The sequence below is a fragment of the Parasteatoda tepidariorum genome, chromosome 4 (assembly GCF_043381705.1).
Source record: "Parasteatoda tepidariorum isolate YZ-2023 chromosome 4, CAS_Ptep_4.0, whole genome shotgun sequence".
NCBI lineage: Eukaryota > Metazoa > Arthropoda > Arachnida > Araneae > Theridiidae > Parasteatoda > Parasteatoda tepidariorum.
In genome coordinates, this window is record NC_092207.1 from 75,854,701 (window position 1) to 75,872,432 (window position 17,732).

Consider the following 17,732-nt stretch of genomic DNA (forward strand, 5'->3'; position numbering starts at 1 on the left):
TCTTGCCAAAAGTTGTTGCCATCTTGCCATTATCGTTGTTTTAGAATGGACAAATAACTGAGATATGTATTATAAAAATTATCAAACTTTTTTAAAAGATGCCAATTTGGTAGATATGTAAATCCTCAAAATCAATGCATAATTTTCAATTTTTGCTATTTTTATGAGCACATATAATGCAGCGTTGTAGTATCTTTTTAAATATTAAAAAATAAGATCTCAAATGCTTTTCATTAACACAAAACTTTGTTTTTTCTTTATATTGACATTTTGTGCTATTTTCATAATTAGCATAGAGGGCCTCAGATGGAAATAGGCTAATCTTGACCAAACAGTCATGAATAACTGTTTAACACCTATAGCAGTTATGAAAATAATATATTATTTGCAAACAAGCTCTATTTCACGCTATGACTTATACTTCAAATAGCAGCCTGACAGGAGAAAAAGATGTAGTTTCAATTTCACATCCTTTTCTTTCCTTACTTTTAATATTTCATTTTTAGTCATACTATTTTTTCATTGTATTTTGTTCCTTGTTGCATTTTTCATATACTTTTGCATCATTAAGTATCAGATCTTCCATAAAAGCCTAACTTAATAAATTAAATTAGTTCAAAACTAATTTGATTTTATTGTGGTTCGTTATATTTTCTGTTTTTCTAATGAGTATTTAAAAAGTGGTCTAAACTGAATTGTTAGATAATTCTCATAATTCATTTTGTTAGAATGTTTTTCTTTTTATATTTTAGCATATTTCCTATTATAATTACTTTTCAAAAACATATATTGGGTACATTTCATATATTGGGTATGAAATGAATATTAAAAAAGCATATAGCCGATTTAGTTTCTTCAATCATTTAATTTTTTTGCAGTTTTGGTCATCTTTTTCACTGTTATAGTTTTTAAAGCAAATTTTTGTAATAAACTATTTTTGGATATTATATTGAATTTCTCACTTTTTATTTTATGTAAGATTTTAAATACTAATGTGCTTTTTTTCTATAATAAGTAATTTATTAATTTTTTTAGTTCATTTAAACTAGGATAATTACAATTGATTTCTCAAAGTATGTGAACTTTTATTTTAAATGTCACTATCAATTTTTTAGCCTCTTTAAACTATTGCTTACATTTTCTTTTTAAATTCGATTTTTGATACCAATTTAAACATTTACTACTGGCAAATTAGAACATATTCTTAATGAAATAACTTATGTTAGTTTTTTTGTGAAATTAAAGTAATTTTACTTTATTTTCTGCTAATTGAAAGTTTTAAATGTGCATTTGTGTAAAAAATGCAAGCTTCCAAAAACTGTTAATAAGAATTGCAAATGAGGCAATGGTGTAAAATATCTTATAATACATTAAATAAAAGTTTATAATAGCTATAAAAGTTATATTGCTGTTATTTACAAAAGGAAAACTTTTCATGGGAAGCATTTATATTGAAAATTTAATTTTTTGTGCTTTTTATGTTTTAAAATTATACTCGTACAAAGTCATATCTGACAAAAATTTATAACATGTTAACATTTACTTATGTTATTTTTGGAAATAAGTCTCCTTCCTATATGTCATTGTTCTAATGACTAGCCTTCAATTCTGAACCATGAGAAATATTTCAGTGTAAATATGGCACTTATATACCTGTTGTGAATGAAAAACCAGTATTGTAAATTTTATTGATGTATAAAAACTGTACTAACTGTATATTTTATATCAATTTTAAATTGGCTAAAACTTTTATTTAAGTTGCTTTTAATCAGCTGTATTATATAATTTAAATACTTTTTAAGTATAATTTTGAGTTTCTAATATATTCTATATCATTAAATCATTTTTTGCATGATTGGTAATTTTTTGTCATTTAAAATTAAACTTTTTGCCTTTTTTAAAATTAAATTTCAATTATGGAAAATGTTACTAAATGTGTTTGAGTTTAAAAATTGGATGTTTTGACATTTCTATTCACACATTCAATCATAATTGAACCTTTTATGACTTTATGTTTTAAATTATGAAGATAAAAAAAGAAAAAGATTTTTTTTTTATCGCTTGACTTGGATTTTATCTTAGCAAAAATTTTATTGCTTTAGATTTTTCTTCTTAAAGAAAAAATCATAAAGTGATCAAGAGAAAATAAAAATATTAGTTCATGTATATCTCTAAAAAATTGTACATTTGATTTGAATAAATATTATTATGAAAAGTACAGCTTTTCTTCATTTGTTTCTTGTTAAAAAAAAAAAGATTTAATAGTGTTTTGTATTTGTTGTATAGAAGGTGACAAAAAGAAAAAAAAATATTTGATTAAGTTTTATATGTGTGTATATATATGTAATTCAAAATGTAGGGAAAACCAGAAAAAAATTACACAATAATGAAAAGAGAAGAAAATTATTAAAATGAAATAACATAGTTTAAATTTCTTTTTCTTAAAAATCTGGAGGAAAAAAGATCTCTATCAGCTCACATGATTATATCCGTTAAAAAAAAAAATGCTTTCTAATATTGTATCAATATAGCCAAAGCAAAATATATTAATACAATAGTGTGAGGAGCACTCAAAAAAATTTTTTTTGAGACAAATATATATTCATGCTAAACAATTGGTATTACAGATTCGATGATAAATTCTTCAAAATCGATATTGTTCAATTTTGAACATCTTTAACTCAGTCAAGGAAAATAATTTCTTGGTAAATGTGTTTAATCATAAAAAATGCTATTAATTAGGATAATGTAAAGAAAAAATGTATTGTTGCACTTTATTGATACTGTGAGTTAACAATGTCAAAAGTTGAGAAAAATATTGATTATTATGACCGGTTTACAAGCCTTTAATTAGCATAAAAAAAAGGTCTTAAAATTTTATGTAAATTTGACTGAAAAATTTTCTAAATATGTCCAGTGTAAAGCTTATAAATACTTTGTTGGTCATTTTTTTTTCTGTTTACAAGAAATGAAAGATTTATGAAAAAAACAGCAGCTCCTCATTTGGAAATATTTACCAAAAAAATTCTTTTCAAAATAAAATATATTTTCCAAGTTATAATTTTTCCAAATAGGACACTGATTTATTAAGAAATAAATAAAATGTATGCTGATATCCTGTTTATTTTAAACTTGAGACATCTTTCAAGTGCAATACTTAAAGAGTAGAAGAGATTATTGCTAAGACAACAATCTCTTCTAGTCTTAGCAATAATACAAATATTTAGTTTCCAAACAAATTAGAAATAAGTTTTCTCTGGATAATAAAAATACTAATTTCCAAAGCTAGCATAATAAATTTGAGATAAAATTTTTTCTATTGAAAAAGAAATCTAGTATGCTTAGCAATTTTAAATTATAATTTTACCTTATGTTATTAATAAATTATTATCAGGGATGAAACTCTAAAGGGAAATTGTTTCAGAGATCTGGCTGAGTAGCCATTTGTAATCTCTTGCTTAGTCTTTGAAAACAAAAATTGCTGAGACTTTTTTTTTACAAGAGTTCTTTGATTTTAATCAAAATAGTGTTTAGTAAAAATAAATTACTGATTTAATAAATTTACAAATCATTGAATGCGAGATTATTTTTAGTTTTTGTTGATTTTCTTTATTGAAATTTTATTGTAAGTATATACTATGTTATATTTCAATTAGTAATATTATATAACTATTTTGCTTGTAAATTACTATACTTAAGGAAAAATATAATAAAATTTAATAATTTTTTTTCAATTCTTTTGAAGTTATCAGAATGCAAATAAATAACCAAGTGAAATTTTAATACAATTTTGTTATACTTCTGTAAAATGTAATATAAAATTTCTCATAAAAGTCATGATTGCAATGGAAATTCTACCAATTTCTAATTAAAAAATATATTCAAATACATTTTTATTTTAGTATTGCAAATATCTGAATCTACTTTTAAGTGATAAAAAAAGCTGTTTTAAGATTTCCCTTTCTTTTAATGAAGTTATTCTATATTTCTCCTACCTGCCATTTAAATTTAAGGCATACACTCTTTTAAGAAAATAATAACCAGTGAAATTTATTTATTTTAGCCTCTTTTTATTTCAATAATTTATGTATTTCTATGAATCAACTTTTAATGGAGTGATTTAGTTTAAAGTGTTTTGTTATAATTTGATATTTTAATTATAAAATTTAATAGATTGTAAAATAATATTTGTCAGTGTTTTATAAAAAAAAAAAAAAAAATACATACCTTGACAGCTCAAAATAAATGATTCTTTAGACTTGTAACTGAATAGTTAGCACGAATGAAACACGCTTAGGGGGTGGTGTATTGAGGAAAATAAATTTTCTGAGAATACAAGTATAAATTAAATTTTTGGAAAAAAAGCTTTTCCCAAAATCTAATATGAAAGTTGAACTTTTTTTTATTTTGAGGAAAGGTCTCATAAAACCTCTATCTTATATTCTATAATTTTAAATGAGCTACATATACTTTAAAAATCCCTTCTAAAAAAAAATCACAATCAAGGGTCTGGAACTGAGTGAGAATTGACAGAAAATTCGATAAAATATTTTTAAAGAATTGGAATCTTTAAATTACTTGTACAATTTTGATGATTATTATTCATTGAAAATATATAGTAGAGAACTGTGCAATCTTCACTACTCTTTTTCAGTATCAAACAGTTGGTGGTAAAATTAGATTATGCATTTCAAAAATTTTCCCATCCTTAGTATTGAAAAGTTTTGCATTTGTAATGCAAAACTTGACAATGGGTAGAAATTGAAGTGTTTTGAAAAACCCATGCAAAAAATTAAAATCTTATAAAATTGATAATCTTATACAAAATAACTTTTTTAAATCACTAACTCTTTAAAACTAATTGTATTAACCATAAGTTTTCGTGCTCATTTCACTTAAGTCCTTTTAATCATACTGCTAGCAATAGTACTCGTTTATGTTTTATTTAAGCAACTGCAATTAAATACAACACATGGAGGAATAAATAATGCATTTTATTTCAGAATACAACATAATTTTAATAATTTTTAAAAGAGCCAACTGAAGAGAATACGTTTAACAATGTAAATGAAATTGAATAAAAAAGTCTTTTTAGCAGGAACAAATAACAACTTTCAACATGAATTCTCAAATCCTAGTGACAAAAAAAAAGGAAATGGAATACTGCTTTGTGAATTTAAACTCAATTCTTAACCATCTCTGGATTTCATGTACTTGATGAGGTCAATAACTCTGTTACTGTATCCATATTCATTGTCATACCTACAAAAATAAGACCGATAAGTAATGCAGTATAAAACAGATGTCAAAATAAACTATTATTTATTTCTTCAAAGACATAATGAAAAACAGTGCCTTAAAGATCTAAATTTTTCTTCTATTTATTTTACATTAATTATTAAATACAGAGTAGGTGTAGAAATTAGCAGATTGACTTAGGGTTGCACAACCAGTGGCTATCCAGTTATCTATGTAAGGTGCACGGTACCACCTGAACATAAAAAATTTTTTGTGAAGGTAAAAAAATCTGTAATTTTGAATTTCTTATTTTCTGACATGCTTAATTTGCACCAATTCCATCAGTGTCAATGTGGTTTTGAAAACCCAGATTTTTAGTAAGATATTAGGACTTTTCAGTTTCGAATCTAGCATTTAAATAACTATGTAATTCTGAGTTTCATTTGCGACAATCTTATCGCAAATTCAAGCGACTTTCTGTTCTTTCTTCAGCAGTTATTGCTACAGGTTTCCACGTGAGAAGTCTAGATATTTTTAATAAAATTTTATTGATTCATTTTATTCATACTAATTTTATAGTATTTCCAAAAGGTTTTCTATAGCTTCTTTGGCAATTAGGAACCTGAAGTCTAAAATTTTTAGATGCTCCAACTCTGCTGCAGATAAGCTAAAGCTATTCTATAACTCCAGCTCAGACAATTTTACTAAGTATGTATTTATACACACTAAAATTTTTTCATTGGAAATTTTAAGAGAACATAAAAGAAATAAAATCATCATTAGCTCACACAGAAAATCTAAATTCACAGCTCAGTTACATGCTAAATCTCAAGAAAAGAACTGAATCTGATAATCCATGGCACTAACTAGAGAGCTGGTTAGTGCAGTGCCATGTATTTCCACAGGCATTTTAAGTCCTTAAATATTAAAATATTTACAACAAGAGAAGGCATACATATATTTTTAAGAGAGTACTATTTGCATTGTCTCCAATTTACAAAAAAAAATTTATGGAAATTTTTTAATTTTAAAAGCTTAAGTAAACCACTAAATGTTGATTATTTTGCACAATAATGGTTCCATTTTAATTTAAAATCATTTTAATGCTATAAATTTTAATTACAGTAGGAAATTTGCATTCATATTATTCAATATATTTAATTTGATAAGCATTAAAGTATTTTTTATTGTCTTTTTCAAAAAAGAATATTTTTATAGAACCTTTAGCTTGAATTCTAAGATTTTAAAGTATTTAATTTTATACAAATATATATTACTAAGTTGACTGATCAAAATGATTTAATATTTATAATACTGCTGCTTATATAAGATTAAACTTAGATTAGTTGAAATAATTTCTGCATGCATTGATTAACTCTTGCAACTAGTTTTAACATTTTCGTCAGCACCTCATTAGTAGTACAGGACTGCCATCTTAAATATTGATTTGCAACCCCATTATATTTACATTTTACAAATTTGCAAGAACATATTGAAGGCTGTTAGTGTGCAACTTAATGATCAAAAGAAATAAAAACCAACATTTATGCAATAAAAGATACATACCAAGACACAAGTTTTACGAAGTTGTTGTTCAATGAAATGCCAGCCTTGGCATCAAAAATGCTGCTGTGAGTATCTCCAATGAAATCTGATGAAACAACCTGCAAGAAAGAAAGTTAGATTTAAAAACATAAAATCTAATTTTAGATTATCTCGAAGAAAAAAAAATTTAAAAAAACGAAAGCTGTCTATTAACCAGATATATCATTTTATGACGTATATTTATGCAATAATATAGATATATTTAAACATTATAAAACAAATTTTATTCGAGAATTACTGCATTTTGAAGAAAGATTTAAAAAGTTATAAGACATTAAAATCGTGGACCTGAAAATTAAGAATGGATGTTTTAGATCATATGATACAATATTACTTAAATTATATCCAATATTTAAACTTCACTAGTTATAGTTTCTGCTTTGTCAAAGAAAAGAAAAACTATTTTAAGAATAAAAATTTAGTAATATTTTAACTGTTTAAAAGATTTTATAATAATTCCAATATTCTATGAAAGTACCTCATCTTCAGTGTATCCTAGGATGCCTTTCCAGTTGTCACTTTCAGATGCAGCCTTAATAGCAGCTTTGATTTGGTCATATGTTGCTTCTTTAGATAGCCTGCAAGTAAGATCAACAACAGACACATCGGGTGTTGGAACACGGAAGGCCATTCCAGTCAGCTTGCTGAAAATTAAATAAGTCCAAAACATTTAAATATTTTAGTATGAAAGTAAATGTACATGGAGTATTCCCAAGTTGAAAACCATGTGGAATTAAGAAAAATATCTAAATCATAAAATATATAATCTGGTCAGAAAGCATAAAATAGATAGTAAAAAGTTCACTCCTCTGCTCATGGTACCAGTTTGAATGAGAATTAAGGTGGTCAGTGTACAATGATGACCACATTGTTACCATCATGACTGTGGTCACTAAGTTGTGAAGCCTAAACCTCCATGACCCTCAATAAGCCGTCATGAGAATGACGAAACCCATTCTAGTAATTTTATAATTAGTTATAACATTTTAGCAGTCAGATAATTTAAAAAAAACTTCAGACTTAATTCTGAGAATAATTTATTAATTCTTTATATAAGAAATTTCAAACTACAGCCAAAACTATCTTAAAAATAAATATTATTAGGCAACTTAATTCTAAAATATACCTAAATTATTTGAATGCTAAAACTTTCGTAATTTTCAAGTGAAAAAGAATTTGATGAAAACCTAAAATTGTAACTATTTTGAAACAAAATTTTTACACTAAATTTTAAGCATTAAAATTAAATGTCTCTAGTACAAAGAATTTTATTATGAAAGAAGATTAATTTACCCATTTAATTCTGGAATAACTTTTCCTACAGCTTTGGCAGCACCAGTTGAAGCTGGGATAATGTTTTGAGCTGCTCCTCTGCCATCACGCCACAGCTAGAAAACAAAAGCCAAGTGTAAGATCAAAATTGCATTTAATACTAGTACATTTTATGTAAATATAACTTTTAAATTACCTTGGCACTTGGCCCATCTACAGTTTTTTGAGTAGCTGTAATGGCATGGACAGTGGTCTAAAAAAAAAAAAAAATTAATAATCAATTGACAATTGCAAATGTTAATATTAGTAGATATTAATTTGTATGTATATATTTGCATAAGATTAACTTTTTCAAACATTTAAGATTAAACATTTGAGTAGACGTAATTTTCTACAAAGGAAAGCTAGAAAATTGAATTAAAAAACTTAATTGATAATTATCTATATTGACAATTATCTATAAAATAATTTTACAAAAGGAAAAAACAGTTACATTTTTTTTATCAAAGTTTCCCCCCCCCCCAGATATCTGATTAATTTAAAACGCATTTTTGAATTCAAATTTTTAAAACAATTCTTGAACATTATGACTGATTTCTTGAAACCCTAATAAGAAATATAATTAAAAAGAAAGTCCAGATTATCTACTCCTAAAAAAAAAATCATGCAATGGATGGGATGGTACAAACTTCTTTTCTTTGGGNGGGGGGGGGGGTGAAGAGAAATTCCAGTTTCGTCCAATGAAATCTCTAATTTGACTGAATCATATATAGAAGCAATCGTTCTTATTCTTCATTATTTAATAAACGTGATTTAAAATGTTCCTGATCATCATAAACATATGCTTATATGTAATTAAAATCAGGGGTCTGTCTAGACATATTGTGAAAGGTCCTGTTTTTGTAAAATTGCCAAAAACTATTCATAATTTGTGAATATAAAATAAGCGTTAAGTCACATTCTTTCAACCAGGGTCCTGCTTTTGTGAATTTGTGCAAATAGGGTCCTGTTATGGCAAAAAACCTTTTCCAGTAGTTTTTAAATTGTAAATAAATATAAGATTCTGCTCAACAATTGCTGCTATTAAATTAGAGATGCAACATACAAATATTTGGTATTTAGCCTATACTGCTCAACACAGAATATTCATTTCGAACAAAGAATTGAAACAAAATCACTCACATTTTTAATCATTTTAATTGACATATTTTAAATAACACAACTTAGTAATGCATCACTTTTAATGTGTTACGCATTGAGTAAACTTAAACAATTCTTAAATTTAAAATATTTTATTTAAAAAATTGCCAGACATTAATTTTTATTTACATAATATTCTAATAATTAATTTTATGAATAAATATAAATTGATCAATTATTTATTTACAAGAAAAAATATGATTTAATATTAATAAAAATGAGCACACAATGTTTGTAAAAGTAGAAATATTTTCTTAGAATACTACATTTGGAATTTAAACTTAGGGAAACTTAGTTTGTCTCGAACAGTCTTTCTTTCACCCCCCCCCCAGGAAGGGTTTATTCTATTAACAAAGCAATAATGAAGATAAACAAATTTGCGAAGGGTCCGATTCAAAGATAAATTATTTTGTGAAGGGTCCGTTAACAGACCCAAATTTCATGTAAACAGATCCCTGAAAACACATAATTTTTTTCAAACCTGGTTAGTATTATATAACTAACATAGGTGAGTGCTTCACAAACTGTAATTCCTTTGGAATTTTCTTATTCATAAAAGAAATATACGAGGGTTTTTTGAAGATAAGCCAGCTGATATCTTCTCTCAATTTCTGATGAAACTGACTGGTTTGTATTCGTAAATAGGAGCTCTATGACAAATGATTGAAAAATTTTATCTTTACAATGGGGAGGAGGGTATTTGATTTATTGAGGAAGATATAAGAATTGTGGAATTTACACCTGAAATGATACTTTTGCATATTTTTATCATTACTATTAAAAAAGGGTTAATATTGACAAATTTAATTGTGCTCAAAATAAGAGAATGAAATTTCAAAAATTTGCTGTATGGAGTTTAGATTTAAATAAAAGGTCATGCAGATCCACGAGTACTTCATCAAACAAGTAAAATGAGTGCTTTCATATGTTAAGGACCAACGGTATTTGAAAATGGATTATGGTTGAATAGAACAATGGGAAAACTTTGAGCAGTGAAAATTCAATTTGTGGCAAAAATAGACATAAAAAAAAAAATCTCATCTTGGAAAAAGGGGAAAATTAAGCAAGTTTTAAAAACACAGAGTGAAAAAAGCACCTTTAAGGGCTGTCAAAAAACTAAAAAAAGTCTAATGATTAGGAAGAATAAAAAATATTAAGAAAAAAGCATTTGAAGTTATATGGGAAAAAGATGAAACAAGAACGGGAGCAATCCATTGAAGAAAAAAAAATCAAATAAAAAGCATTTACATTTGCATTTTTTGAAATAAAGGTTTCTTTTGAAGTTAAAATATGTCATAAACTTTCAAAATTTCATTACAATAATTATTTTGATTGAAAAGCTAAAAAAAATCTGTCATGAATTTAAAATTTTTGATACTGTATAATTTTTAGTTATCTTTCTTCCAGTTCATAATATCTAGGTTAGACTATTTGAGTAGCTCCATATTACATTTTGAATAAAACTTTCAAAATTACATAAGTACCATTAAACCCTCCACAATTCCAAAGTTATCGTTGACTACTTTGGCCAAAGGTGCAAGGCAGTTAGTTGTGCAAGATGCATTGCTGACAATGTTCATGGCGCTGTCATAGGATTCGTGGTTCACACCCATTACAAACATAGGAGCATCAGCAGATGGTGCAGAAATGATTACTTTCTTTGCTCCACCCTCAATGTGGGTCTAAAAATATAGTTCGGTTTTTAATAACAATCCATCCGAAAAAATTGTAATAAGAAAATGTAATAAAATCTTTTAAACTTACATTTGCTTTTTCAAGAGTTGTAAAAACTCCAGTTGATTCTACGACATAGTCAGCACCAACTTTACCCCATGGAATACTGCTGGGCTTCATTCTAATTAAAAATAGTATTGTTACAATTTAAAACCAAAGAGCATAGAAATAATTCAAGGTGTTTAAGAAAAAAAAAAATTTAAATTATATCAGATTATGCGCGAATGAAGCTTTAAGTTTAATTCTTAACTATGCAATTATAACTTATACATATTAGTGACTGCCTAGTTGATGATATTAAGAATTTTTCAATATGGTACAAAAAGATGAAAGTTTTACAGTGAATTATGTTTCTTAAACAAAATATTTTGTCTGGGCGTACTGTGAACTTGGTAAGCAGAGCCAGGCAAAGTAGTATTTGGATTTTGGAATATAGTGTAAAGTCGCGTATCCGGAATCGGTGGGACTTCCAGAAGTCCGTATAATAGCCTTTTCCGTATAATACACCCCCAAGGTAAACAAAGCTTAAAATGAATTAATAAACGATCTGAATCTAAGAAGCAAAAAATAAATAAACACTATTTTTAAGGGGAATAATGTTTTAGCATTAAAATAACTAAATCAAATATAAAATATTAGAAAAAAAATATTATTGCTGAAAATATGGAAAACGAAAAAAATTTAACAGTTACGAAAACATTAATCAGCCATTTTGAACTAGAATGATTCAAGCAAGAAAGGGAAATTCCTGTCATTCATTTCGGTGGGTAGAAGGAGGAGAAAAATTCATTTCCTCCTTATTTGTGAAAGAAAATAAGTGTAAAGAAGAGAGGAGATCATTTAAGTTGAGGGTGGGGAAGTAACAAATTATTGTTTTCTCTCCTATCATTGGCTATCAATCAAGCATAAAGGTTGGGTTGATTGGGTTCTCTTTATTTTTTTCTTTTATGACTGAAAGAATCTGCTAAAGAAAGAATGTTACCCCCTTTTTCCCCCCCGCCTCCTAAATATTACATGGTATGGGGAAGAACGAATGTTTTGTTTCTCAAGGACGTGTATCCTTTTAGACCTATTCAAATTTTCCATTCTGACTCCCCCCCACCTTAACGCTTGCCCCGTTTACCCTTTTCCACAGTATTTCTTCTTTCAATAAAAAGATTCCAGGAAATGCCTCTTTTACTAGCCACCTGCATGGGAAAGGAGGGGGGGAGGGGACAAAGTTGTGGTCCTTTGAAAACAAATCTCCCTCTTTTTCCTACATTCCAAGGGAGGAGCGTCACTAACGGTCACTCAATGGTCTTGGTAGATCTTCACTTCCCCTTTCTGTGATTTATGGGTTTGATGCATGAATCAGAGGTTCAGTGCAAGCTAGAAAAAGAGAAAATGTGTCAAAAGATCTTTTTTTTTTTTTTAGGAAAGGGGAAGATGGAGAGATGTTTGTTTATTTTGATTGCTAAAAAGTGTCCGGGAAATCGACCCTTCCGGAAAAGGGACGTCCGGATATGGGACGTTACACTGTACTATTTTTGTAAGACAGTGATAATTCAAGAAAATTCATTTTATAAATTGAATTCAAGAAATTACAATTTCAACAGAAATAGTTTTATAAATTATGATGTGTAATTAGGGCATCAATACTTGATATAAAGATTTCCACAAATCTACTCTTAGCTCATGAAATATATGTGCATAGTATTTGCAATTCATACGCTTCAAAATTCAAATTTTTGACAAACATAATATGCCTTATTTTAAATTTTGACCAAAAAAAATAAATAAAATATAAAAAAGTTTAGTAATCACAAGTAATAAAATTGCATTTCCAGTCTTAAGAATGCTTTAACATTTTAGTAATTATATTTTATAGAAATAGTGACATGGGTAAAAAGTGCTCAAGAAAGTCTTATCTTTCAGCAGTTACTAATCATGTCTTATTTCAATATGCAATAATGTTAAACAAAATAACAAATCTTTAAAACCAAATATCAATAAGAAAGATTTAAAAATAAAGTTAAGATATTGTAAGTATTTCAGATACAGCATAAAATTTAGACATATTTTCATAACATAAAATTAATAATTTTAATAAATAAAAATCTTATATAAAAAATAAATTTGGGATAGATTTTCTATTAATTTACAAGCAACTTACTCTTGGAAGACATGGATCTTGTGTCCATCAACAACCAACATTCCACCTTCCTCATGGACATCTCCCTTGTAACGACCATGAGTAGAATCATATTTAAACATATAGACCTACAAAAAATAGTTTTATACATTATTATGGTTGAACAGATTTTAAAGACTAAACAAAATATTTGCTCAAAGCAAAAGAACCAGTCATCGTAAAAATTTCTCCTTTTACAACAAAACTATTTTATAAATAGAAGTTTAAAATCTTCACAAAATAATTATGAAACAAAACGTTTAGATTAGAAACACCAAGGTGATTCATAGGCTAAATTACTAATACTTTAAATGAAAAATGTATGTTTAATTATATCTTTTAGAAAAACAAAGCTTACTAACCATGTATTTAACATCAATGAAAGGATCATTCACAGCAACAACATTCACTCCCTTAGAAAGAGCGGCACGGAGTACCAAACGTCCGATTCTGCCAAACCTAGAATAAAGATTGGAGTTCAGTTTTAGGTAAGAAATCAAATGCTATTAAATTCATATAATAATTAAAAGTACTAAATCAATTGATAGTCTGGGAAAGAAACCTCTTTAGGAAATTTTGCACACTAAGAAGCAGAAGTAAATCTTTTATGATCAATACTTAAATCTTAAATGTGTTAATTTTTGAGGCGATAAGTTCAGAAATCAAACAAAATATTTGCTTCAACTCTATTGACAAACTTTTTCTACAGCTGAGATATGAAAAACACATGGTTCAAATAGTTTAGTCAAGATAGGTGCTCCAAAGTTACTATTTTTTTTATTTAACTGTCTCTAGAACTAAATGTAAATCAAAAGAATCTAAGACAAATTTATTCATAGGCATTTTCATGCATAAAAGAAAAAGATTTTTCAAAATATAATTAAGAATCTTTAAAATTTGTTTAGTTAATGCAGTTTGAAAAATTCCACTATATAAACAAAATTAGCTTCTGGGAAAAACTAAAAGATTATTATGGAAAGGATTAGTTCCATCGATTTCTTTATTTTAAAACATACAGCTTAAATTAAGATCAAATATTTTATACTTTTTGCGGCAATTATAATTTTTTTTTTTTTTCATACAGAGCAATTAGTTCCAGAGAAAGCAGTAGAGGAATTATTGCAGCATTTCAGCGGCAAAAAAAATTTACAAAAAAAAAAACGCCTTTCCTTAAAAACACCTTTTTTCAATATTCCATTTTGAAAAATATTCCCTGTTTAAACAATGATTACACACTGATAAAATTATGTCCTTATAGATTTAATTCTGATTACAATTAGTAATATTTACTTAGGTCGGATGATTCTCAACACATTAAATTTTTATAAGTATTTCACTTTTGGGGGGGGGGAGAGAATATTAATTTCTTAATGATTTTAAATTTTGAAATATTTTAAATATTCGTTTTCCAAAAAAAAAAAAAAAAAAAAAAAANGTTCCAGAGATACAGAGAAATCAGTAGAGGAATTATTGCAGCATTTTAGCGTTAAAAAAAAAGCAGCCTTTCCTTAAAAACACCTTTTTTTCAATATCCCATTTTGAAAAAAATTTCCTGTTTAAACAATGATTACACACTGATAAAATTATGTCTTTATAGATTTAATTCTGATTACAATTAGTAATATTTACTTAGGTCGGATGATTCTCAACACATTAAATTTTTATAAGTATTTCACTTTTGAGGGGGAGAATATTGATTTTTTAATGATTTTAAATTTTGAAATATTTTAAATACTCGTTTTTCCAAAAAAAAAATGTGCCTTTAAATGTTCATTTTCTCATAATTTTTAGATCAAATTATAGAAAAAAAGCTTTAAAGTTGCTTATTAATTAATCATTTATTTCAGTTTATACTTTCTTTGAAAAAATTTATGCACAGAGTTGGCTTTATTTTATAAGCTACAACTTTTTCCTATTTTTATGAGAGAAAATTAATTTTTCGAAATATATACATAAATATATATAAGAAGGTAATTTAAAAATTGTTGAGGATCAAATTCAGTTACAACATAATATTACACCTTTTAATACATTTTTACGTTGGAAACCGTGTGCCATTTCGTAACTTAAAGTACCTTTCACTGAGAGGCAGTGCCCTGCCAGTTTTTATTCTTTGGGAGATCTCTTACTGCTTATGAACTAAATAAGGTACCATATTTTGCATACTATGACATCTCTATTTTGAGGGTGAGAAATCCCGAACAGTCAAGAAAAAATAAAATACATTTCTTTAGTTAAATAAAAGACATTTTTAGGTAAATTAAATTACAATTAACACTAACTCTTCAAATTATAAAATTACAATATAAGGAGAACGCTAATCTGATCAAAACTTATTCAGGTTAAGTATTTTTCAAACTTCAAGTGCCTTAAAAAAAAACAATGGGGAAAGGCAAAATTTAAAAAAAAGTTCAATGCTTTTTTCTGCCTACTCTTCTCACTAAAAAGTTTACAATTTCACATAGGTATTTTTTTTTTAAATAGAAAGAAATCTGAAAAATTATTCCTTAACACATATTTTAGACAAGTTAATTAAAAAATATTAGAATAGTATCCACAATCTATCAACCTTAAAAATTATGATAATACAAGTCTTTAGTGCAAAAAATATGCACTAGACAGATTTATAATAGAATATTAATTATCAAATTAAGATTTGATTTAGCCTTTAGCTTAAGAATGTTAATTTTAAAACATTTATAGAGAAATGCTTTTAAAAATACTCATACCCATTGATTCCAACTTTGGCCATGTTTTCTTTTGATCTGAAATTGAAAGAAAGAAAGAAAAAAAACAGAGGTTAATAACAAAGTACCATAAAACATATCAGTTGTACATATTTTAATTAAGCTTTTAAATAAGCTTAGTATAATTCAAATAAAGATTCTGTTTATAAATGTTTAGAAACAAAAAAAAAAAATTTCCTACGAAATAAAAAGTTAAAGTTTACTTTATAAAATTGAGTAGAAGTTTGATGAAAAGAATATGAGCACTGGGTCTACCATAACACATAAATTCACCATTTCTTATAATGAATATATTAATAGATGCATCCACAGCTGAACTCAAGAGCAACCAATGTTATTAGTTGCTGTTCTGGCTAAAATCTTCAACTCATTATGCAGAAAAAAACTTTAAAAAAAAAATAAAAAAAACTTTGCCATGTGTGTGCATTTTGAACTTTAAAACTTTGGATCAAATCATGCAGCAAAAGAAAAATAGAAATTAAAAACTTCTAACAAACTATATCAAAATTTAAACTTTTTTAGTAATTGTTAAGTCTGCAAAATCCCAAAAATTTTATAATTAAAATAATGTACATTTTGTAACATAAATAATAGTTCAATATAGGACATTAAATATTAGTTTGATCAAAATTAGTTATTAAATGTAAGCATTAATTATTTATGCAACTATTACGTAAGTAAAATAACTTAAAACTTAATGTCCTATACTGACCTTCACTACTTGTCACCTTCTAAAAAACAATGTCACTATTTCAGTTAGTGTTAATAACTAAATGCTGCACAAAAAGGAAAAACAGCTTTATTTTCTTATCAATATAATTAATTTAATCAAAATTTAACGCATGAATTACTCTTCAGTTAATAAGGTATTTTTTTAATGTTAAAAAATTCAATTTTCACATTAGCGAAACATTAATAGTTTTAGAGCATCAATAACAGCTGATAACTGAAATGAAATTAATAGGACGCTTTTAAAGACAGCAAAATTATTAAATGTATTAGGATTTAAGAAGGAAACCTTCATTTGTGGGGTGTGACCGAAACCGGCATTGCACGTCAGCATCATACAGAAGGGCAGCCGGTCGCAAAATTCAGCAATTAAAAATCTGTAAACTATTTTAAACTTAAAAATAACAATTTGAAAAACATTTTGGGATAACATCAATATTAATTTACTCTAAATACAACTCAATTAATATATTATTAGCAATGAGTAATAACAATTGTCATGACAACACAAGACAAGGGAAAGATAAATATAATAATGCTGCATTTCATAATTTAATTTTATTTCAGTAAGATATTAAAAAACAGATGAATAAAAGAAGTTATAAACTAAAATAGCCCCAGTTTAATACCAATGTATTAAAAAAAAAATTTTTTTACTAACTTTGGGCCTGACATTCTTGCAAAATCAGAAAACACAATTTTAGAGGAAGGAAGTATGTAACATTTTAGAATTTTGCATCAATACAAATTGCGTTTATTAGCACGTGCAAATTAATAGCTCAAGTTAATTAATTTTAAGTAAAAAAGTAGACATTATTAAAAATTATACACAATAATTTAAAAAAATATGTGAGAAAAAATTTAACTAGTTAATTATTTAAAAACTTTTAATTACAAACAAGATTTATTAAAATGTTTAAATGCTTACTAGTATTATCAGACCACGTAATTCCTTGACAGCTGAGTAGCACAACGTCACCTTGTGAAGGTCAAAATACGAAACCGAAAGTTCTTTTATATACAGATGATATCCTCGA

General features: G+C 26.4%; 1 protein-coding gene across 3 annotated transcripts; it reads right to left on the reverse strand.

The window, feature by feature from the left end:
- Positions 1-4,975: 4,975 nt before the first annotated feature.
- Positions 4,976-17,729, reverse strand: LOC107437858 (glyceraldehyde-3-phosphate dehydrogenase 1). Of its 3 annotated transcripts, none has more exons than XM_071180059.1 (11): positions 17,624-17,729; positions 15,949-15,984; positions 13,582-13,678; positions 13,202-13,308; positions 11,080-11,170; positions 10,800-10,997; positions 8,312-8,368; positions 8,137-8,231; positions 7,322-7,487; positions 6,805-6,902; positions 4,976-5,262 (listed from the first exon to the last, which is right to left on the reverse strand). In XM_071180059.1, exons 2-11 carry the CDS (start codon positions 15,969-15,971, stop codon positions 5,190-5,192), a joined length of 1,005 nt encoding a protein of 334 aa, XP_071036160.1. In that variant the 5' UTR covers positions 15,972-15,984; positions 17,624-17,729; the 3' UTR covers positions 4,976-5,189. The 3 variants fall into 3 exon arrangements, with proteins under 3 accessions (XP_071036160.1, XP_042904523.1, XP_071036161.1); XM_043048589.2 differs by having other exon boundaries at positions 17,357-17,633; XM_071180060.1 differs by lacking the exon at positions 17,624-17,729 and adding an exon at positions 16,679-17,214.
- Between the last annotated feature and the right edge of the window lie 3 nt (positions 17,730-17,732).